The sequence below is a fragment of the Carassius auratus genome, chromosome 50, assembly GCF_003368295.1.
Source record: "Carassius auratus strain Wakin chromosome 50, ASM336829v1, whole genome shotgun sequence".
NCBI lineage: Eukaryota > Metazoa > Chordata > Actinopteri > Cypriniformes > Cyprinidae > Carassius > Carassius auratus.
Window position 1 is genome coordinate 17,076,811 of NC_039292.1, and position 21,793 is coordinate 17,098,603.

The window sequence follows — 21,793 nt, forward strand, 5'->3', positions numbered from 1 at the left end:
TTTGCAATTTCTGAGCGAATTTTATTTGATTATGTATTTTATTTTGCAATGGAAAATGAATTTAGAATCCCATGATGTTGTGTAAATGATGAGATTTTACTTTGGTGTGAGTCATTTGCTGAAAGCAATTCACGATGTCCTATGTTTTCCCCATGCATTCCCACACTGGAACAGCAGATCAGTATTTTGAAGCACATTTTATCCCCACAAGACATGAGAATGCATGTGTGGATGTCTTCTGTGATGTGTGTATGTGTGTCCCCAGCCTCTTTTACCCCCACCCCTCCACACACACATCAAATCACATAAATCGGGTGCTTTATGATGATTTACAAGTCCTCATCACTAACACGCTGAGCTCTACAGAGGCTTTAGTCTGTAACATCTCTAAAAGATGGAACATTATCTATTATACGGCTCTGGATTACTGCATTCGTATTGGTCAGCTGTGGCATTCAGTGGACAAATGTTCTTAATAAACACTAAAACACGTAATTGTCTGTTGACCCAGGCAAATGATTTCTATGGTTTCATGTCTCTTGCATCATGCAACGTTCTTTTCTTCTCACATGATAAGTTAATTAAAGTTCAATATTTCATGTCCATTTATTAATTTATATGACGAGTAGCTGCGTAATAAGTGACTCTGCTTGGCATAGGTGACCTGATGGGTTTATTTTTTTCTGGTTATGACTGGCTGATTCTACATTATCCCTTACATAACACGTTGGTGAGTGTGTGTGTGTGAGAGAGAGAGAGAGAGAGAGAGAGAGTGAAGCAGCAGTGAGTGAATGTTTCTCTCCTCACTCTCATCCTCTCGTCTGCTGTGGTTATCATGGACATACAGTCTTCATATCAGCAGGTAAAAAAGCTCTTCCTCTGTGTTGATTAAGGTCATATTTTAGCTGCTGCTAATGTTTTGATGTGTGGATACTGGCTTTTTCAGTCTGCATTCTGTGTTGTGTTGATCAGTAGTCAAATTATTTTCATTAGCAGTTATACAAATATATTAAAAGGAGGGCACTTGCATCTTAACAAGTCTGTTTGCCATATATTAGCTATGATTGCTGACATTAAGTAGAAGGTGATTCACAAAAACACAGCGAAAGTAAACAATTTTGCTTAAACACATGCAACTATTTTTTTTTTTTACTGGAAAACAAGGGAACAATATATATTTTGTGTTGATTTTGCTTGTACCAGTTCTCATCTCGGTACATTAGTGTTGAGCTTTTGCCAGCCGAATGCATTGTCTAGTTCTGGAGCTCAGATGGACCGGACGTTCGAAGGAGTAAGGTGTCATTTTGAGGGTGTGATGAAAGTACACAAAGTGAAAATGTACTCATATTAGGTGCTAGCAAGGTTTGGACATCAGTATCCCAGTATTCACAACAGACCAAATATATGAAGTGGAATAATATAACAAAAAGAGCACTACATGACAAAGTCAGAAATGTGTATTTATAAAAAGTGTATTGAACTATTAAACTGATAATCAGGCATGTTTCATAGTTCACCATTAATGTGTTGATTTGTAACAGAGCAGACTCTATGGTGAACATACGGAGGGCTTTACAAATAAACCCTATTTGTGATTAGGGGGCTTTGAAATTGTAGCTGGATATATTCTATTTTCTGTTAATTAATGTGTTTCCTTTGATCCTCCTCCACACTGTCTCATTTTACCCCTTCACTCCATTTTCAAAGCGTTCTCTCGTTCGCCCACACAGCACATTGTTGTACCTGCCAGTTCACAGCACCCACACACACTCTCGCCCACTAACACCCAGCCACACTAATGCAGTAGTGCCCTGAGCCCACACACACACACACACACACACACACACACACACACATTAACACCAAAATGCAATAACGCATAAGAGCAAAGATGCCTTGAGCACTAATGAGCTTTCCCTGAACTTTTGCACAAGGACGCATATATTTAAGTAATGCTATTGTACCGAATATCAATGGCTTAGTCACACTACAGCTGTTATATCTGGTCCTGTACAACAGCACAAAAGGGGGAGATGTTGTTGAGTTGTTCCAAGCTGGATAAGTTGCCACAATTCGTCCAGTTCATAGGCAGTCTCAGTTTCTGTGATCCCAGACTGACTTTAATGATGGTGGGATCAGATCTCTATGTGGGCCATACCTACTGTCATGGGACTCTTAGTCCATATAACTGCACTACTGCACTATACACAAAATATATGTATGGAAACCTAAAACTGCTTACACACAAAGAAAAAACATAATATAACAAACACTTTTGACAACAAATCTGTGGAGTTGTAACATTATACACTACAATTCAAAGTTTGGGGTCAGTAATTTATTTTAAGCGTGAGCTGGTGAGACTCACAAGGGAGCGATTCGCTCATGTAAAGCTCATATTCTGCAGGCTATGGAAGTGATATGGTAAAGTTAGTGTGGAGGTTGTTGTGGAGGCGGTCAGATGCAAATCTCTACCACAGTGGGATGTCAAGCTGTGGAGAAAGAAAGAAAATTAATTGTTTCGGCAACTTGCCTTGCTCTTTTTCAGCTGTGAGGTGGAATTTGGAGTTATGAGTTGTGTGTGTGTGTTTTTTTTTTTTATAGTAAAATGAGTTCTTAGTTAAGTCACCTTTATTTATATAGTATTTTATTCAATACTGATTCTGTATCTGATTGTTACAGCGTCAAACCGGAAAATAGTTTGTCAATAATGCAAAAAGACAATAAAAAACAGTAATCATTGATGATTCAGTTATGTCTCTTTAAATAGTGTCTGTGCAATCAGTCAAGCATCACCAACTTAGAAAAGCCAAAAACGACAGAATGGAGAAAAAACCTTGGTTGAATCCAGGCTCAGTCTCCAGCATGGCATGGTTCTTAAGTCAAAAAATCAAGAAAATGTTGATCCCTCATGCCATGACTCCTTTGATGGAAACATTAAGGAACCAGAAACATTAAGAGGAATAGAAACAAGTACCAGAACTGTTAAATTCATTAGGATTCAAATGCTTAGACCTCATGCTGCCATATGTGAAGTAAAGAGATGCTGCAGGTTGTTAAAACTTGTTCGAACAATGCAACATGAGGCAGGCATAGTATTCATTTCCACAAATTTATTGAAATGGATCAGAGAATTTAAATTTAACAAATAATAATTATAATAAAAATAAATAAATAACTTGGAGGGATACTGTGGATCTTCGTGTGGGTCATTACACTGGCCTGAACTGAATTTACACAATTTGAGCTGTTGTTCAGGAGAAAACCAAGAGAGTTGCTGCTATAGCACGTAAAGCTCATGAAGAAGAGGCTGTAACTAAACCCACAGCTGGCAGCAGAGACCCTGGCAGAGCCATTACTAAGAAATCTGCTTATGATGCCTAAGAAAGAACAGTTGAAAGAGCTCCTGGGGCATTTTTCGGATATGTTTCTACCTCTTCCCAGAAGAACTAATATCATACAGCATGATACATAGCTCACCTAGAGCTGAAAGATGCTGGAGCTCAGATGATGGAAGAGTCTCTGAGTCACTGGTTTATCTATACTGTGATGATCACTAAGTTGGAGCATACCGTACAGTTTTATAATGACTTTAGGAAGTTGAACAACATTTCAAAAGCTATACAATACCCTGTGCACAAAGAATTAGAAGAAGAGTGCTCCTCTTTGAACCATTTCTTGCATCTTGCTCCTGCAAAAGACTGAATGTTGCAGCCTTAACAAACGTATATGTGGCTGCTTACCTAGGCAAGGTTAGGCCAGACTCTACTGATTATTTCATTGATTAACTGATTAACTTGTTTCCTAACGCATGTGAAAAAGAAGTAACAGGACGAGTGAGTGGTCTTGACTGGGATTCTGAAAGAGGCACCGAAAACAGAGGCGGGCCTACATGCCTCGCAGTTTCAACAGACCCTTCATCCTTCAGACAGACACATCACAAACTGGACTTGGGGCTGTCCTTTCACAGACAAAACAAGGTGAGCAGCATCCTGTGATTTTCAGTAACCATAAACCGTCCCCTGCAGCAATGCAGTTAACAAAAGAAAGATGCATTGGCCATTAAGTGGACCGTCCTGGAGACAAGACGTTACCTGTTGGGTAAATGGGCAGTGACAGCAAATGAAAATGCTGATGGCCAGTCCAGGATGTTTTCCTCGTTGTCAGGTCTGGTGAATACCACTGGTTCATCTCAGCCCGTTATATTGTCTGTTATCTGTTCCCAGGTGTGTAAAGACTAAATGAAAACCATCCTCAATAATAGTAGCAATACCAGTTCCAATATGACTTGAGTAAAAGTCTCAAAAGTATCTGATTTTAATGGTGATTGATCAAGGAGCATTGTTGGGGTAATGCATTACAAGTGAAATAAATAACATAATCAGATTATAGATATATTTTTTCAAGTAACTAGTAAGGTAATGCATTACATTATAATTTACAATAAGTTACTTTTTCAAATTTTGTTTGCCCATTTATTAACTGGAAGCTCTCGTGTCCCGCACTGAGAGAAATCAGGAGTAAAAGTGCAGAGGGGTTGTGTGCGCTGTGTGAACATGATGTTAGTTCAAGACTAAATATGCATTTATCATCTCACTTGCACAAAAACAGATTCAGTATTCCTCAAAGCGAATACAATGAAATGCAAACTCAGAATATGATGCACACCTGCAATAATTAAATATTAACTATAACAGGTATTTAACTATAAATTAATTATTTATTAACCAGTTTATTTTCTGCTAACCTTTGATGATCCAATTCAACCATACCAATAAACAAAAATAAATAAATATTGCAATCTAGAATGGCATCACAGCTGAAAGGTTTGTTTGCGCTGTGCCCCCTATTGTACGGGCTTTCATTTACATTTGATTCAGGCTTGTTCATGAAATTTTTGGTGTAAAAAATGCTTTTACATTTGCCAAAAACAGACAACATTTAAAAACAAACAAGCAAGCCCAGCCAAGACGAGGAAAAAGTAGCGCAAAAGTAACATAACGTATAACTTTCCATAAAAAATAATTAGCAATGCAACTGGTTAATTTTTTAGGGAGTAGCGCAATTCAATAATGCATTATTTTTAAAAGTAACTTTTCTTAAACAATATTAAGGAGACATGCAAAATGCGTAGTTTATACTTTAGAGCTACGACCCAGACTATATAATCCTCTGCTTACTTACAGTTTTTTCCAGTCCCCCCAATCCTAACTCTTGGGTTCAGTCCTAATCCCTATCTTGTACTACAGCTGTATTCTTCCACTAAGCTGTGTCTCTTCTTTGAGACCCTTCTTTGTTGAAAGCAAGCCAAATGGTTCCTTTAGGTTTAAGAAAAAAAGAGATGTGCATCATTTCCTGAAAGCTGTGTCTGCTTTCATCTGGTTCTTGTTCTCTGCTTTGGAGCTCAAAGGGTTTTTGATGTGCTGCTGTGGGTTACGGTGAACACGAGGAGCTGCTTCAAAGAATCATGGAGCATTGGCATGGATTATTCATGGATGCCTGCACCGCTACACAAATACAAAGCATCAACAAACATTAGATGCACATTTTTTTTTTCACATTTTTAGAATTGAAAATTTGCTTGAGTTCATGAAACTTTATGATTTTCCAGTTTCCAGCTACCTTTTGTAGAAAACCATACCATAACGAGGCATGTACGCACACGCACCTGTTTGCTAAAGTAATGCTAAGGTCTGACGCAGCATAAAAAGATAGATCTTCTCTCTCATAAATTTAAGACAATTTCACAGAGACAGAGAAAATAAAATTTTTATGATCTTGCCTCCCTTTCACATCAAACAGATTGATTGGTTGAATTTTATTTTTATTTATTTAGTTTTTTTTTTGGTGATGAAAACTATACTAAATTAACCTGGATTTTTTATGTTTTTATAAATATAGAATACTGTGATGGGTTTAACAGAGTTTAAAGAGAATTGAGAAAAGAAAAGGCTGGCACACTGTGTATCTTTTGAGCTAACATGCGCTTTCTTTCATGTATCACTGCATTTCCCAGTCACAACCCAACTCTATCAAACTTTAATGATAGCATCCTCATCCCAGAAACAGATTAATCCCTTTACGGATGAGAATATTCCCACACTGACGTCAGAACTATAGCGATGCTTGATTGTATTTGATCCTTATTAAACCCATCCCAGCTCAGTATGCTGATACGAAGTGAACAGAAAGTGCTGTTTAATAATTTAAAGGTTTTAATTCTGTTAATGACTTTAATTCATTTAAATGTCACAAAATACAGAATGAATTACAGGGATAGGTATAATTCAGGATTATAAAACTCCAAACATGAGTTGGAATCTGAAATGCATTGAGCAATCCATTCATAAACCCGTGTGTTTTGTTCTAACGATAATAGGAATGACTTTTAGATTGGAGACTTTTAAGTCACCTTTCAAGTCAAGTCACCTTTCTTTATATAGTGCTTTTAACAATACAGATCAAAGTGTCAGAGCACTTAACACTATTAAATAGAAAAATTGTGTCAATAATGCAAAAAGACAATAGTAAACACTCAATTTTCAGTTAAAGGCAGCTCATCATTGAATTCAATGATGTAATTATCCAGCTCAGTCCAGTTTAAATAGTATCTGTGCATTCAAGTCGACAATATCGCTGGATGTTAAATGACCCCGACTAAGCAAGCCAGAGGTTACAGCGGCAAACAACCGAAACTCCATCGGTGACAGAATGGAGAAAAAACCTTGGGAGAAACCAGGCTCAGTCCGAGGCTGCAAAGGCTGGCACTACCCCTTGAGCACAGCAGGGGGGCATCCCTTATCCGGCAGTACATGCAGTATGATAAACATGGATCACATCCTCAGAAGACAGGTTCTCATTCTGTGCTGGACACCATTCAGAAAAGGCCGACCATTTAAGGATGTAAAGGCATCTCTAGCCTCCAAAATGTTATTAGTCACAATTACGGGGAGCTGTAAAGACTGTCAAGGGGCCAAACATGAAAGCTCCACAGCTCAGTCCAGGAATGCCAAAATCAATCATAACTCACATTTGTGAGGTCTGTCCTCAATGTTATCGGCCAGAGTGATGCTGAAAGCAGCTGAATCAACTCTGGGAACCATGTCTGATTCCTCCAGAGTGAGGCCATCAGGAGGACTGAGCATACGACTTCCCTGACTCGTCTAATGATGGCAGTCAGGGGGAAGCTAGCACTAGGTCTTTCATGGGCCGGAGTGTCTCTTTGCTCATAGAAATAAATTAGGTTGTCTTCCGAGGCAAAGAGGTCCACGTCTGTCCTCCTGAAGCCAGACCAAATCTAAACCATTTAGGGATGTAGTCTCTATTCTTGTGGTACTACACTGGCCCTGGACAGCATGTCAGCTCCCTGGTTCAGTTTTCCTTCCACATAAACTGTGCTAAGTGAAAGGAGGTTGCATTGTGCCCATAAAAGGAGCACATAAAAGGATAAAAGGGCTGCAAAAGGAGATGAGGGGCACTGATTTTCACGTGTAAAACACTGGATAGCCACAGGGGAGAAGGCACTGATGAGGATTTTCCCACTGAAGAGGCTCTTCCTTGGCAAGTATCAGGGTTTGAGCTTCTTGCTTCAGAGTCCAGCAAGGAGATGAAATGAAGTGTCATTGGTTCGTGCAGCTACACGGATGTGTATGAGGCTTTAGTATTCAGAGTAAACAGGAGTTTCCCCATAATTATCATTGACGCAACAGGAGAGTGTGTTCGAAAGGGAAGCAAACTTCCATGTTCCAGGAATTCATTGGTGTTTTGCATGATCCTCTCCTCCACAAGATGGAGCTATTCATCAGATTAGGCTCATGATCAGATTCAGAATAAGAATACATGCATATATAACAGGAGAATAGAAGAACATTTAAATAAAATTAAGTAAAATAATAATAGTTATAACAATGTGGTATACATCTGGGAAAGAATATTTATAAACAGATTTGTGCATTCTGTACTATATTAACAGCTCTATAAACAAATATGTAAGTATTTACATGATATCTAATTATTGCCTCTCTCTCTTGTGGCTGGAGTCAGAAGGGTCTATGATGTTATCTGCCTGATTCCTCTCTCTGGAGTTGAACAAGTATTGAAGGTTGGGCAGGTGCACACCAGTTACCCTTTCAGCTGTCCTAACAGTCCGTTGCAGTTTCCTCTTATCTGATTTGATTTCTCCTAAAGTCTACAATGATCTCCACAGTTTTGAATGTGTTCAGCTTCAGGTTGTTGTGACTGCACCAGACAGCCAGCTGCTCAACCTCTTGTCTTGAAGCAGACTATTCGCTGTGGTTGAGATCGATGACTGTAGTGTCATCTGCAAACTTCAGGAGTTTGACAGAGGGGTCTTTAAATGTGCAGTCGTTGGTCTACAGGGAGAATAGCAGTAGGGAGAGAACATAGCCCTGGGGAACTCAAACAACCCCAAAAGAATTCCTTGAATTAATTTCTAGTTTGAAAGTTTGTAAAAGAACATGTAGAAAGTTATGACAGATGCATTGAATATTTTTTGGTTTAGCTGACCATTCTAATTAAATGTTGTTTATATTTTCTACTGCTTAGTTGACAGAGTGATCTGACATCAGGAAAGCATCATGAGCACCGAAAAAGAGCGCAGCGTCCTGAATGATGCCGACGAGGAGAAGGAGGTGAAGGATGAGAAGACCGCTGTGAAGGAGGAGCTGTCTGAGGAGCAGGAGCTGGAGGACCTAAGGGCTCAGGTGTTGCAGCTCCTGCTTGAGCTGGAAGAAGCTCGAGACACAGCTCAGAAACACGAGGAGAGCTTTCTGGAGCTGCAGGGTGAGACTCCCTGAAAAACATAGCATTTTCACAGCAATGATCCAACAGTTACAGAGGTCATGCCATATCTTTTTTCTGTTTTATTTTCCCTGAGGTGCACCTATAATGTTACTAATTTTATGTGTTGACATGGCACCCTCTATCTTATCATATATATATATATATATATATATATATATATATATATATATATATATATATATATATATATATAAAAGTTGCAGAAATACAGAATATGAGTTGTTTTTTGCCTTGGTTTCAATGTTGTTTTTGCACTGGGAAGTTTTGAGTTATGGAATTTACTGAATGTTTTTATACTGTAGTACAATTAATGGTACAATGACAAACCAGGAACTTATGAATAAATAACCATATATTATAACATACATGTATATTTAGTTCCTGATATAAATTATATTATAATTATAATATTATATGATCTAAACCCATTCTAAAATGGCAGTGGTGTTAAAATAACTGGAGGAGCTGAAAAGGGAATCTATTAATTAATATCCATGTTTGTCCATCTAGTAATTTAACAGAAATTTGCATTAGATAATAGTGACTACTAATGACTAACACGTACAGTAATCCTGTTACACAGTGTGATGAAGAAAGTTGCTTCTTTACTGAAAGTTATTTGTCCGAGATGTAGTTGAATGTGGTCTGTCCTTGAATTTAGCTCCATGAGCTGTTTTACTCAATGACAGGCCCAGTAAAGTAGTTTATATATATAGCATTTACAGCTCTTTAATGAGTCACCTGCTGAATAGCAGACAGACTCCTGGGACTCTGTAATGGTCTCGCTGTGACTGAGGGCTGTTTGTGTGTAACCTGACAGGCATGTGAAAGGACAGCTGCTCGCTGAGGGAAGGTTCCAGACAGCTGTCCTAACCAGCTCTGGGGCAGCACATGCTTTTAACGTAACAGATCATTACTGGATATTGTCCAGTGAGGCGCTTTGCTGCTCCTGTGTATGATCGCAGACATACAATAAGATCAGTCTCACCAGCCTAAGTGGGCAAGTTTTTGAGTTGTTCATACATGACTGAATTATAAGTTCTGAAACACACATAAAGTCCCAGAAATTGGGACCCAATGGGCTCTCTGAAACAATGCTTGAAATGAGGGCAGGGGTGTACAAAATCAGTTGACATTTAGAGGGGAAACCTTCAGTTACTAATGTAAATAATTTTACTGTGAGAATTTACTCTGTCTTAAACATTTCCCTATCCTACACTTTTCCTATCCATTTTCCAAACTGCTAGTCCTCTGTAGGGTTTCAGGGAAACTGGAGCCCCTCCCAGCGTTTTGGGTTGTAAATATTGGGATATATTGGGATATAAATGTTATGGAGATTCTATTTATGCTATTTCTCTCTCTCTCTCTCTCTCTCTCTCTCTCTCTCTCTCTTTTTTAAAGATAATTATGCTTTTTGTTAAGTAAAATATGTAGAAGAATTTAGAAAATGGATTTCGTATGTGCACACAATATAGATACATTAGGACACACATTTTCAAACAATGTGACATTAAAATCTACTCTTTAGAGAGACACAATTCATCGAGGCTGAATGCATTACATTGCATAAAAAAGTCCATATTAAAATATGAGTTTTTATTTTATTTTATTTTTTACTCAAGCAATATATAATTTGTGATGTAAAACTTGCCAATGTTTACAAGGTTTGTTGCATCAGTTAATTTAAAGATATTTCTGTCAAGGAAACTCTCTGAGAGTTAAGCATGGTAATAGTGTTAAAGTGTTTGTCTTGGCAGAATAGATCTGCTATTGAGCAAGTACTGAGATTTGCTACCGCCAATACATCCAAAGACATGTTGCTGAGAGCATACATGAAATAACTCCCACATTTAACATACATGACATTAGACCATAGCAGATCTATACAGGTGGAGCTGGGGAGGTGGAGGGCTCCTGAATTGCACCGCAACAGCTACAGCAAACACTAGCCATGTAATTGAATGTTGAGCAGCAATCTTGTTGGCTGCTGATGTGAAAAGAAACCAATCTGCGCTCTGTAGATAACAAAGTGATTACTAGCAATTGAGTTTGCTAAGTAGTGTTCCAAGATTGCAGTATTGGTAACTATCACTGTATATCAATGTATCACTTCATTTGGCAACATGTATAGAGGGATCCTGATTTAGCTTAATTTGTACTCATTTTCATGGTCAGGGCAAAAATAAATGTAAGTTTGTTTCTATCTCTGTCCAGGTCTTCTTGAGGAGGAACGTTTAGCTAGTGCTCATCAGGCGGAGGCCTTCACAAGACAGATCCAGAGTCTGCAAGGTAACAAAATACTGTAACAAAGCATATGCTGTTTATTTGTGAGGGGTAACCTTTTCTTGCTGGGAAAAAAGTGAACTTTCCACACTTGTCATACAAAAAGTCATGATTTTCTTTTTTTTTTATGATCTCCCGACGCCTGTAGCACAACTTCGCTCTGTTCAGGAGGAGATGGAGAGTCTGGAGGAGGAGAAGGAGAGCGAGCTCCTGGAGGCGCAGGAGGAGCTGCGGGTGGCGCAGGAGGAGGTGCTGCTCCAGCAGCAGGCGGCGGAGGACGCCGCGGCCGAAAGAGAGAACGACATCGCCAGTCTGCAGGAGGAGCTCTGCCGCCTACGGGCCGAAATCTCTCGACTGGAGAACACGGGACAGGAGTACGAGCTGGAGATCGTCACACTCCGAGCAGAAATAGAGATGAAGAGCCTGAGCCGTCTCCAGCAGAGGAAGGAGGGTGAGATCAGAAACACAGTGCTGAAAGAGCTCTGAGGTACTACGGTGCCCAGGAGGGGCCAATTCATTTAATTAATAAACAAACCTGCATGACCATAGCAACCCGAGATTATCAAAGATGTATTCATTCATATTTTATTTTGAATTAAGAAATTATTATATTATTTATTATTGAAAATATTTTATTATTGAATTATTATATTAACCATATGCCCATATAAAGTTCCTGTTTTGGTGTCACTTTTATTAACATTGAAAAAGAAACATTAAAAACCTAAAGAAAAGTGCCTAATACTTGACCTCAATACTCAATACTTGTTCAGGCAATCAACATCCAATCTGTGTGAGATTTATGCTGGAGAACATCAGTCAATTCACTATAGAGTAAGCGGAGGTGAAAAATAGTAAAGAAAACTGACAGAGCTTTCTAACGCTGTGTTAGATGAAAGACGAAATTATGCTGATAACAGTATATAACTGTCTTAAATTACTTCCTTAATATTTATCTTGTGGACCGTATATATTGTTAATCAGGTTGTTTTTGAATTAATTGCAGAAATTAATAGACCTGTTAAAAAAAAAAAAAATAAATAAATAAATAAAACTTTTTCAGTGATGGTTAAGCATAATAGCGCTTTAATTATCCTCACAGTGCTTCAAGCAGTGATGTATTAAATTGTATTAATTTGTAAGTGTCATATTTGGTAGTTGGCATTAGAAGTTTTATTACTAATAACAAAGGCACATGAAAAGTGTGATACCACAGAAAAAAATTAAATAACAAAAATCATAAAATGTGCCTTTTTCAAAGTTGTATGAAAAAAAACACAAAGTGGCTGATTTTGCAGGCTATTTAGATACAGGTAGCTGAAGCTTATAGACATTCATTACTTTCACTCAATTTAATGCATTTTTTAAGCCCCTCCTTAGCACCCCCAACAAAAAAATCCTGGAGCCGCCACTATTACGTGTGATAGTCAGCATTCAAATGAAGTTTATCATAAATAAATGTTACATAAAGTGCATAATATAAAATAGGCCTACAAGAAAAAAAAATTATGCTTCCTACAGTCTTGTAAGTCCTTCAACTGATTATCTTTTCCCGTAATATTTGTATATTATTATTATTATTAGACTATTATTATTGGTTATATATTATATTCGTTTACATAAATATTTTGCTTCAACAAAACAAACAAACAAACAAACAAAAATAATATAAACAAATATAAAATATAACCAGTAATAATAGTCTAATATTTATAAAAAAACAAATAGTTATAATAATATACACATATTACGGGGAAAAGATGATCTGTTAAAGGACTTACAAGACTGTAGGATGCATACAAATGTTTCTTGTAGTCCTATTTCATATTATGCACTGATAAACTTCATTTGAATGCTGACTATCACATGTAATATAGTCCAGTAGCCGAGACATATGGTCAATATAACAATTTAATAATGAAATATTTTCTAGAATAAATGATTGATTCCAAATAAAATATGAATGAATAAATCTCTGATAATCTCGGGTTGATATGTTCTCGCAGGCTTGTTTACACATTAAACTCGTGGCCACAAGAAAAACATGTCGTTCCCTCAACATAACATCTAGAGACCACGACATAAGGATGTTGTTATCTCGAAAAAATGATCGTGTGGCCACGACATAATATGTTGTTCCTGTCGAGTTAATACGTATGTCGTGGCTAGGACAAAACTAAGTGAACCGACCATGTTCTCTCCCGGGCACCATATGGTACTGCATTTATGAAGATAAGTCATTTTCAATGCAGTTTGACCTCCAAAATCTATAACATTGTACAGAACATTCACAGCACAGTAATGAATCCAGACCAAAAATAGGCTACACATGTGCATTGCAGATTTCAGCTGACAAAAAGAAAATAAAAACATAAATTAAAGTTTATGTGCTGTCAAATATGTTGATGTTTTTTAGACTATGTCTGAAACATCCACTAATGTCCATGATGACATCATTTTAAAATCAGTGCATGATGGATTCACTCAATTTGCAAAGCTGGTTAGCGTCCTGCAGTGATGACCGTAAATCACACTAGTTTTAATAAAGAGTGGAACCCTGAAGCAATTCGGAAATGTTTGCAGCACACGGTGTTCAGCGGGGAAGAGCTCCTGCAGAATAGCTGATGGTGTGGGTAATTACTAATGTCATGCAAAGATGCAGTAAACTTTTGAGAGCTTGGATGACTGCATGCCTCCCACTGGTGATAATGATTGTTCCAGTCAATGAAAGGCCAAGAAATGGGTGAGGAAAGAGTACAACACATTGTGTTAATTATAAATCTTGAGAGATGGCTATGCGTAGGGAAGGTTTTTTGATTTTATTTCAGAATATGTACAATTTATTGTAGATTGCTTTGATCAGAAGTCTCTTGTAAAAACATATACTTTAATATAGCTAATATTCATGTTCATATCACTTTCTATTTTCTTGCGTTACTTAATTAGGTGATGTGGGCCTGTTGATGGATGAATGTAACAGTCTGAAGGAACAATGTCATGCACTGCAAGATGAAAACACAAGACTGAATCACAGACTGCAGATGCTGCAGAAGAGGAGGTGAGCAACTACACCTCTTGATTCTTGATTGTCTTCAGTTTTGGCATTTTAGGACATTTGAAATTTGTAAAAAAAAAAAAAAAAAAAAAAAAAAAAAAAAATTAAAAAACATTATGTTACACTATTTTACATTTTGGCCATTCTTCATATATTTTTTTTTACAAATATGGCCATTCCAAAATATCAATATTAAGTACAATCCAATTTTAAGTACGAAAACCAGTACAGATTTGAAAACACTAGTCATCATATATTTGCTGACTTTGGTAAAGAGGAAAAACTGGATGTCATACACTAAACAGCTAAGGATCAAACACAAGCATACATATCAAGTTATAATTTATATATATATTTGCTGTATCAACATATTTCTTATCGAAACTAGAAGGACTTAAAAAAAAAAAAAGAATTGCAAATAGGTAAGTATGTATCATTGACTGGCAAAACCAATTAATTTCACTGTCCATTAAGCATTTTGTTGGACAAAAACTTCTATAAAATCTGTTAATCTCATCTTATTAAATTTGTTTATCCAGAAGAGTAAGACTGAATATTTAAATATCTTTATCTGCTAAAATAAATGTCTACATTAGTAACACAATATCATGTAATCAACCTAAAAGCTAAAAGATCTGAACTAAAAGCCAGAACATTTAGAAACTGAATTTCATAAGGACATTTTCATGTTTCAGTCCTAAATTTTTTACATCTTATTTTGGCTGTAATGTTACAGTTCAGGCAGTTCTTGCGTCATTCTTAAAGAAGAACCGGATGAGACAGAAGAGGAAAAACACACACAGTGTGGCACAGAGACAGAGACAGAAAGCTCTTATATGAGCTCCAGCTGCAGACTGGTGGACGCTGGGATCCAGAAGAACATATCGTTTGATGGCAAACCTGTGACCCCCACCAGCTGGACAGGAGGTTTCTCTGAGATCCTCTCACTGAGAGATCAACTGAAGCAGACAGAAGAGAAGGCCACACACGTGCAGCGAGAGGTAAACCACCCTGACATCCATTATTCACATATTAAAGTTTTCATAGAAAAATACATTTTGCTTATTTGTGTCTGCTAGTGTGATGTACTGAAGAATGAACTACAAAATCTGCGGGAAGTGTATGAGAGCAGTCAGAAGGAGCGAGCCGAGCTGGAGCTGGAGTTACTGCGCTGCAGGGAAGAGATGGAGAGAACTGCTGATGTCAAAGAGGTACACTGATCAGATTAAAGTATCCATGAATATGTCACACACTACCCTTCAATAGTTTGGGATCAGGAAGGTTTTAAATGTGTGGTTTTTTTTAAGTCTTTTATGCTCATCAACACTGCATTTATTTGATTAAAAAAAACAAAAAAAAAAACAGCAATGGCATGATATATTATTACTATTTTATTTTTTATTTTATAATTTCTATTTTAATATACTTTAAAGTTTTAATTATTCCTGTGATGCAGTGCTGGATTTTTAGCATCATTACTCCAGCCTTCAGTGTCACACGATCCTTCAGAAATCATTGTAATATGCTGATTTATTATCAATGTTTGAAACAGTTGTGCTGCTTCATATTTTTTTGGAAACTGTGATATTTTTTCAGGATTCTTTGATGAATAAAAAGATAAAAAGAGCAGCATTTATTCAAAATAGAAAAGGGTTAGTAACCATATAAATAATTTGTAACCATATAAATCTTTACTGTATTTTTTTTTAATTAATTTAACACATCCTTGCTGAATAATATTATTATGTTTAAAAAAATAAAATAAAATAAAAATATTAATAATGTATTGACCCCAAACGTGGGAATTGTAGTGTATATTGTTACGAAAGATTTCTATTTTGAATAAATGCTGTTATTTTTTTATTTATCAAAAAATCAAAAAACAAAAATTATCACAGGATACAAAATGTTTTTTTAGCAGTTGATAACATATAATGATTTCTGAAGGATCATATGACACTGAAGACTGGTGTAATGATGCTGAAAATTCAGCATTGCATCACATGAATAAATTCCATTTTACCATATATTCACATAGGAAACAGCTATTTTTAGTTGTAATAATATTAAACAATCTCGATTACGTATGGTAACCCTCGTTCCTTGTAGGAGGGAAAAGAAACGTCACATCGGTGATCGACAAATTGGGATACCGCTTTGTAATATCCATTGACAAAGCCTCTCAGCGGTGTTACAGCAGCAACAGGACTTGATATCTCAGTTCCCTCCTTCAGGGAACGAGGGTTACCATACGTAGCCGAGACATTCCCTTTCACTCTGTCATTCTCGACCTCACAAATTGGGATCCCTATCAAAGCGGAGGATGCAACTCTTATAGTTGAGTGAGTTCGCAACCAAAATTTCTGCCGGCCTTTCCAAAAACAAACAGCTGGTCTGAGATCCTAAAGCTTTGTGTCTAGTCTACGTAGCATCTCAGGGCTAGGACGGGACAGAGCAAAGCCAGTGCTGGGTCTGCTTTCTCCAGGGGCAGTGCTTGCAGGTTCACCACTTGATCCCTGAAGGGGCTTCGCTCTAGTCCTTGCTGCAAAAAGGAAAGCATGACCCTAATCGGTCATTTCCGGGGGTCTTCTCGATGAAGAACACCACTCGATGAATAGGTTCCACTTCAAGGTGTAAGCGTGTCTCGTAGACAGTCCTCTCACCGTAGTGAAGTGTCCACTACCTCTTGGGGTAGGTCACCTAGAATCTCCACGTCCCATCCAGGGTCCAGACATGAGGTTTCCAGAGGTCTGGAAATAGGGTGCCCAAATCCTCCAGGTAGGGGCTATCGCGAGGAGCACTAGTTCGGGGAACCAGGTCCGAGTGGGCCAATACTGCGCCACAAGCAATACCTGCTCCACAGCTGGCAAAGGAGGAGGATGAGTGAGGTCCTGTGTTGCGCCCTCCTGGGAACAAGAGATAGAGAAACCACTCTCCCTTTGAGATTTTCCAGATTCTCTACCTGGCCCACCTCCAGGAGAGGAAGAGGTTCCTTCACCATCCCCCAAAGAGCAGCTTCCCTCCCTGGTTTGCCTGTCCCGGCTCCACTCGCACTTCCACTCAGGTTTGATGGGGGCAAAGATGGTTGGGGCGTCCTGTCTATGCCCAGCTCCAAGGTGGAAAGAAGGAAGGAGGAAACGGAGCCTGGCTCACAGCTCAGAGATGGTCTTCTTCCCGCTGGTATGCTTTGCACCTGCTGCCTTCTATACTGTGATCAGCTGCAGCTGGATGCAATAATTGCATGCCAATGTGCATTGGCTCGTTTAGTTTATATTCAAAATATATTGATCTATTGAAGTGATATCCCAATTCGTCGATCACCGACATGACGTAGAGAGTGACCGACTGAAAGGGTACTGTTTTTAATGTATTTTTTATCAAATAAATGCAGTCTTGGTGAGCAGAAGAAACTTCTTTAAAAACATAAAAATTCTTGATGTCAATGTCAATGTCAGTTTTATTTATATAGCACTATTAAACACAACCACTGGTTGACCAATGTGCTGAACAACAACAATAAAAACAACAATCTCTGGTTGGACGACAGGAGAGACAAAAGGGGTCAGTCAATAATTCAGAAAGATAAGTAGGGGCAAGACCATTTAATGATTTAAACACCAAAAGTAGAATTGTAAAATTAACTCGATAGTGCACGGGTAGCCAGTGTAGAGAGCGTAAAACAGGTGTAATGTGCTCCCATTTTTTGGAGCGCTAAAAGCCTAGCAGCTGCAATTTGAACTATCTGCAAGCGAGATAGGGCTGACTGACTAATCCCTGCATACAGTGAATTGCAGTAGTCCAATCCAGATGTAATAAAAGCATGACTTATTTTTTCGAAATTTTCTAGTAGATAAAATGGGTTTAACTTTTGCAAGTAGTCGAAGCTGAAAGAAACAGGATTTAACCACTGAATTTATCTGTTTGTCAAACTTTAGACCATCATCGAAAATAACAGCCAGATTTTTTTACCCAAGGCTTCATAGATAATTTTTTTTCGCCTAGGGTTACTTTAGGCGCAGTAAAAGAATTTGATTGACCAAAAATTATTTCAGTTTTACTCTCATTAAAATGTAAAAAATGTAAAGACAACCATGCTTTCACATCAGACAGGCAAGACATTAGTGCTTCTAAACCATTTGAACTCTGTTTTAAGGGCAAATAGATTTGAGTACCGTCTGCATAGCAATGAAATGACAGACCATGCTTTCTAAAAATAGAACCTAAAGGCAGCATATACAGTGAAAAAAATAGGAGCTAAAATAGAGCCCTGGGGAACACCACACGACAAAGTAGCTACCACAGAAGAGTGTTCACCAATGTTAACTCTGAAACTTCGATTTGAATGATAAGAGTTGAACCATTCAAGGGCACTTCCTTTTATGCCTACACATTTCCAAACGAGCTAGCAGGATGGCATGGTCCACAGTGTCAAAAGCAGCACTCAAGTCTAGGAGCACTAGTACAGCATGATCCCCAGAGTTACCAATTAATAAAATATCATTTAAAACCTTCAGAAGCGCGGTCTCAGTCGAGTGGTGTTTTCTAAAACCTGATTGAAAAACTTCCAGGATCTTATTTTCATCCAGAAATCTTTGTAGTTGTTGCAGAAATACTTTTTCTAAGATCTTTGAAATAAAAGACAAATTTGAAATGGGTCTATAGTTGGCTAAAACAGAAGCCTCTTAATCAAGGGATAAACTGTGGCATGTTTAAACACATCAGGTACAATACTACTTTCAAAACATCGATTTATCATGGTAACAAAATAAGGACCCATAGAATCAAAAACTTGTTTGAAGAAATATGTTTCCAAACGTTTTATGGCATTTTGTGACACATTTTAATTGTACATGAATAAACAAATAAAAAAAATCATTTTGTTTTATAATTTTATACATGTTCCAAATGTCTGAATATAATATCAAAATATATACTTTTGTATTTTGTAAATATCAATGCACGATCTGGGATTGTATTGCTAGACATTTAATTTTTATTTATTTATTTATTTTTAACTTCTGTATTGAATTACATAATAATTTAAATAGAACACATGCTTTATGCAGTAAATTTAGTTTAACACCTTTGTATAAAAACGGAGTCAGCAGTCCAAATCAAAGAGAGTCTCACTCCTCTGCTTTACAGACATGGGGTAGGCCAGCTAGTGAAATCATTAGCAATTCATCAGCATGTGATGATTTCAATGAAACATTAGCGGTGGGATGTGACAGGTGCAGAAGACACGGCCCATCAGAGCATGTTCATTCAGACATGATTGTGTGCCTACCAAATGACAGTAGAAGTAGTACGATCCTTATTTCTAATCATCACTCATCAACAGGTTGTTGACTTCACCTGTTTTCTCTGCTGTTCTGGATTTAATTTCACAATGCTACACACCACAAGCATTAAACATTAAGCACAAGCTTTGCCCTTTGGCTTCTATATTTAGTACATCTCTCTTGGCTGTACTGACAGCAGTGCTCGTGCTGGCATAGACATACCTGATGATCATATTATAAGTGCATCTTATATTTTTCAGTGGAAGAAAAGAACCTTCTAACTAATCAATTAATCTATTCATCAATACATTCTTTAATAAATATATTTTAATATAGTGCACTGTTCATTCAGTCATGACTTTTGGTCTCATTCACCATGCCATTGCTTCCCAAGATCATGCACCTTCTTTTTCTTCTTTACTTTCTAGGAATGATGCTAATAAAAACATTGATTTGTTGCTGGCAATCTGAAATACATTGTGGAGAGCAAAGGTACCGTTAAACTAAGTAATTCATGTTTTGGACTTTATGATGTTATTTATTGTAAAAACAAATCATAAATTTTGTGCTTTCTTATGATTAAATTGTAAAATGTCATACTGTAATTTATTTATTTTTGGACTGTACATTATAACAAATAATATTGCTATGACTTCTGGAAATACTTCATTATAACTAGTCAGACGGATTGTCTTTTTCTTAGCAGTGTTCTCGTCTGATGAAACTACGATCAACACTCATCACAGCCTCTACAGTAACATCTGGAGTTAAATGCTGTTTTTTGTGTGTCCTTTTGTCTTTTTGCAATAACAACTATCTTCTTAGACAAAAAAGGTTCCACCTATATTTTTCCTATAATATTTCACATGTACTTCATATTAGATTAGCAAATGTTTTTGATTTATTCACCACTTAGCTACTCTTGTGCTGTAGGCTTGTTGTAAATATCTTTAATATTATGATACGTTTATATTGTCGATTTCTTCCTACTATATGAGATGAAATATATAAAATATATTAATTACGAGAATTACGTTGTAGGAGGTTCTAATTAAAAGAGAATCTTAAATTGTGAATTTAAAAAAATGATTAAATATTTAAAATAGGCCTAGATATTTGATAACTTAGACATTATTTTGTGAATTTACACAATGCTATTAGTTTGCAAATTGCAATAACTGATAATTTATCTTTTTTTGTATATTTGTATGCATCTTCCAGCATGAAGCAACACTACACTATGTTGTCATATAGATGATTGTATATAGATTTATACACTGATGAGAAGAATCAACAATTCAGCAATGACCATAGAGTTCTGGGGGTCTGTTGTCAACATTTAGTGCATGAACTCTGAAGGTCACGTATGTAAAAAGTAAATGTAAGTAGATTTAACTGAAGCTGAGCTCAGGCTGGCTGAGGTGGCTGCTGTTAATTTAATCACGTGCTTTGGATGATTGTCACATGACCCAAATTCAGTTGTGTTCTGTTCTACAGATGTCCAGTTCATATATAAATAATTATGTAACCTATTCATGTCACTTAAACTTTTTTTTTTTTCTAAAGTCATGTCTGAAATCTCTTTTCATCATGTTGCAACATAATTACATTATTTTGAACAAGTGATCAAAATTATTTCAAAACTTGATCTGTTTGGAAAACTTTATCAAAGGCTTTTAATAAGACATTTCACATATGTTTACTTTTTTAATCAATGACCTTGATTGTTCAAACCCTTTATTGTACAAAGATTTGGTTATACAATTTTAGAATTTTTAAGAATTGTTTAAAAATGAAAAAATGTAAGACTTGTATTAATTATGTTTTATGACTGAGCTGATAATCAGATGACATGTGATATTTACAGACCACTAACATCTCTAAATAAGCAAAAGATTAGCTGAGATTAGCAAAGTCTAGCAACAAATTGAATTTCTTCTTCTTATTATTTCTATTCTTTTGTGACAGTGGTACCAAAAACTGTTGTATTTAAATATTTAAGTATATTTTGAACAATAATGTAGAACAACCCTGATGTTTAATGTACTGAATTAGCAATTAACTGAATTCCACTGTATCCTTACATTTAATAAAGACAAATTGAGTCCAACTTTACAAAACATTTGTGGATTGTTCTTTAAATATAGGCACTTTTTGCCCTGTGGAAACACACACACACACACACACACACACACACACACACACACACACACACACACACACACACACACACACACACACACACAGATTTGTTTTTGTGTAAAGTGTGTTCATCCCATAGGTGTAATGGTTTTTATTCTGTACAAACTATATTTTCTATGGCCCTACACCAACCCTACACCTAACCCTA

At 36.9% G+C, this 21,793-nt stretch overlaps 1 protein-coding gene across 4 annotated transcripts; it reads left to right on the forward strand.

Annotated features, from left to right (window-relative positions):
- The first annotated feature begins 754 nt into the window (after positions 1–754).
- On the forward strand, positions 755–21,548 carry ccdc136a (coiled-coil domain containing 136a). 4 transcript variants are annotated; one of them, XM_026239474.1, is made up of 10 exons: positions 755–862; positions 3,823–3,980; positions 8,566–8,802; positions 11,038–11,112; positions 11,255–11,557; positions 14,053–14,164; positions 14,898–15,162; positions 15,241–15,372; positions 19,872–19,935; positions 20,147–21,548. In XM_026239474.1, the coding sequence occupies exons 3-9, from the start codon at positions 8,598–8,600 to the stop codon at positions 19,875–19,877; spliced, it is 1,098 nt and encodes a 365-aa protein (XP_026095259.1). In that variant the 5' UTR covers positions 755–862; positions 3,823–3,980; positions 8,566–8,597; the 3' UTR covers positions 19,878–19,935; positions 20,147–21,548. The 4 variants fall into 4 exon arrangements, with proteins under 4 accessions (XP_026095259.1, XP_026095260.1, XP_026095263.1 ...); XM_026239475.1 differs by having other exon boundaries at positions 20,150–21,548; XM_026239476.1 differs by having other exon boundaries at positions 756–862; positions 3,826–3,980.
- The last annotated feature ends 245 nt before the right edge of the window (positions 21,549–21,793 follow it).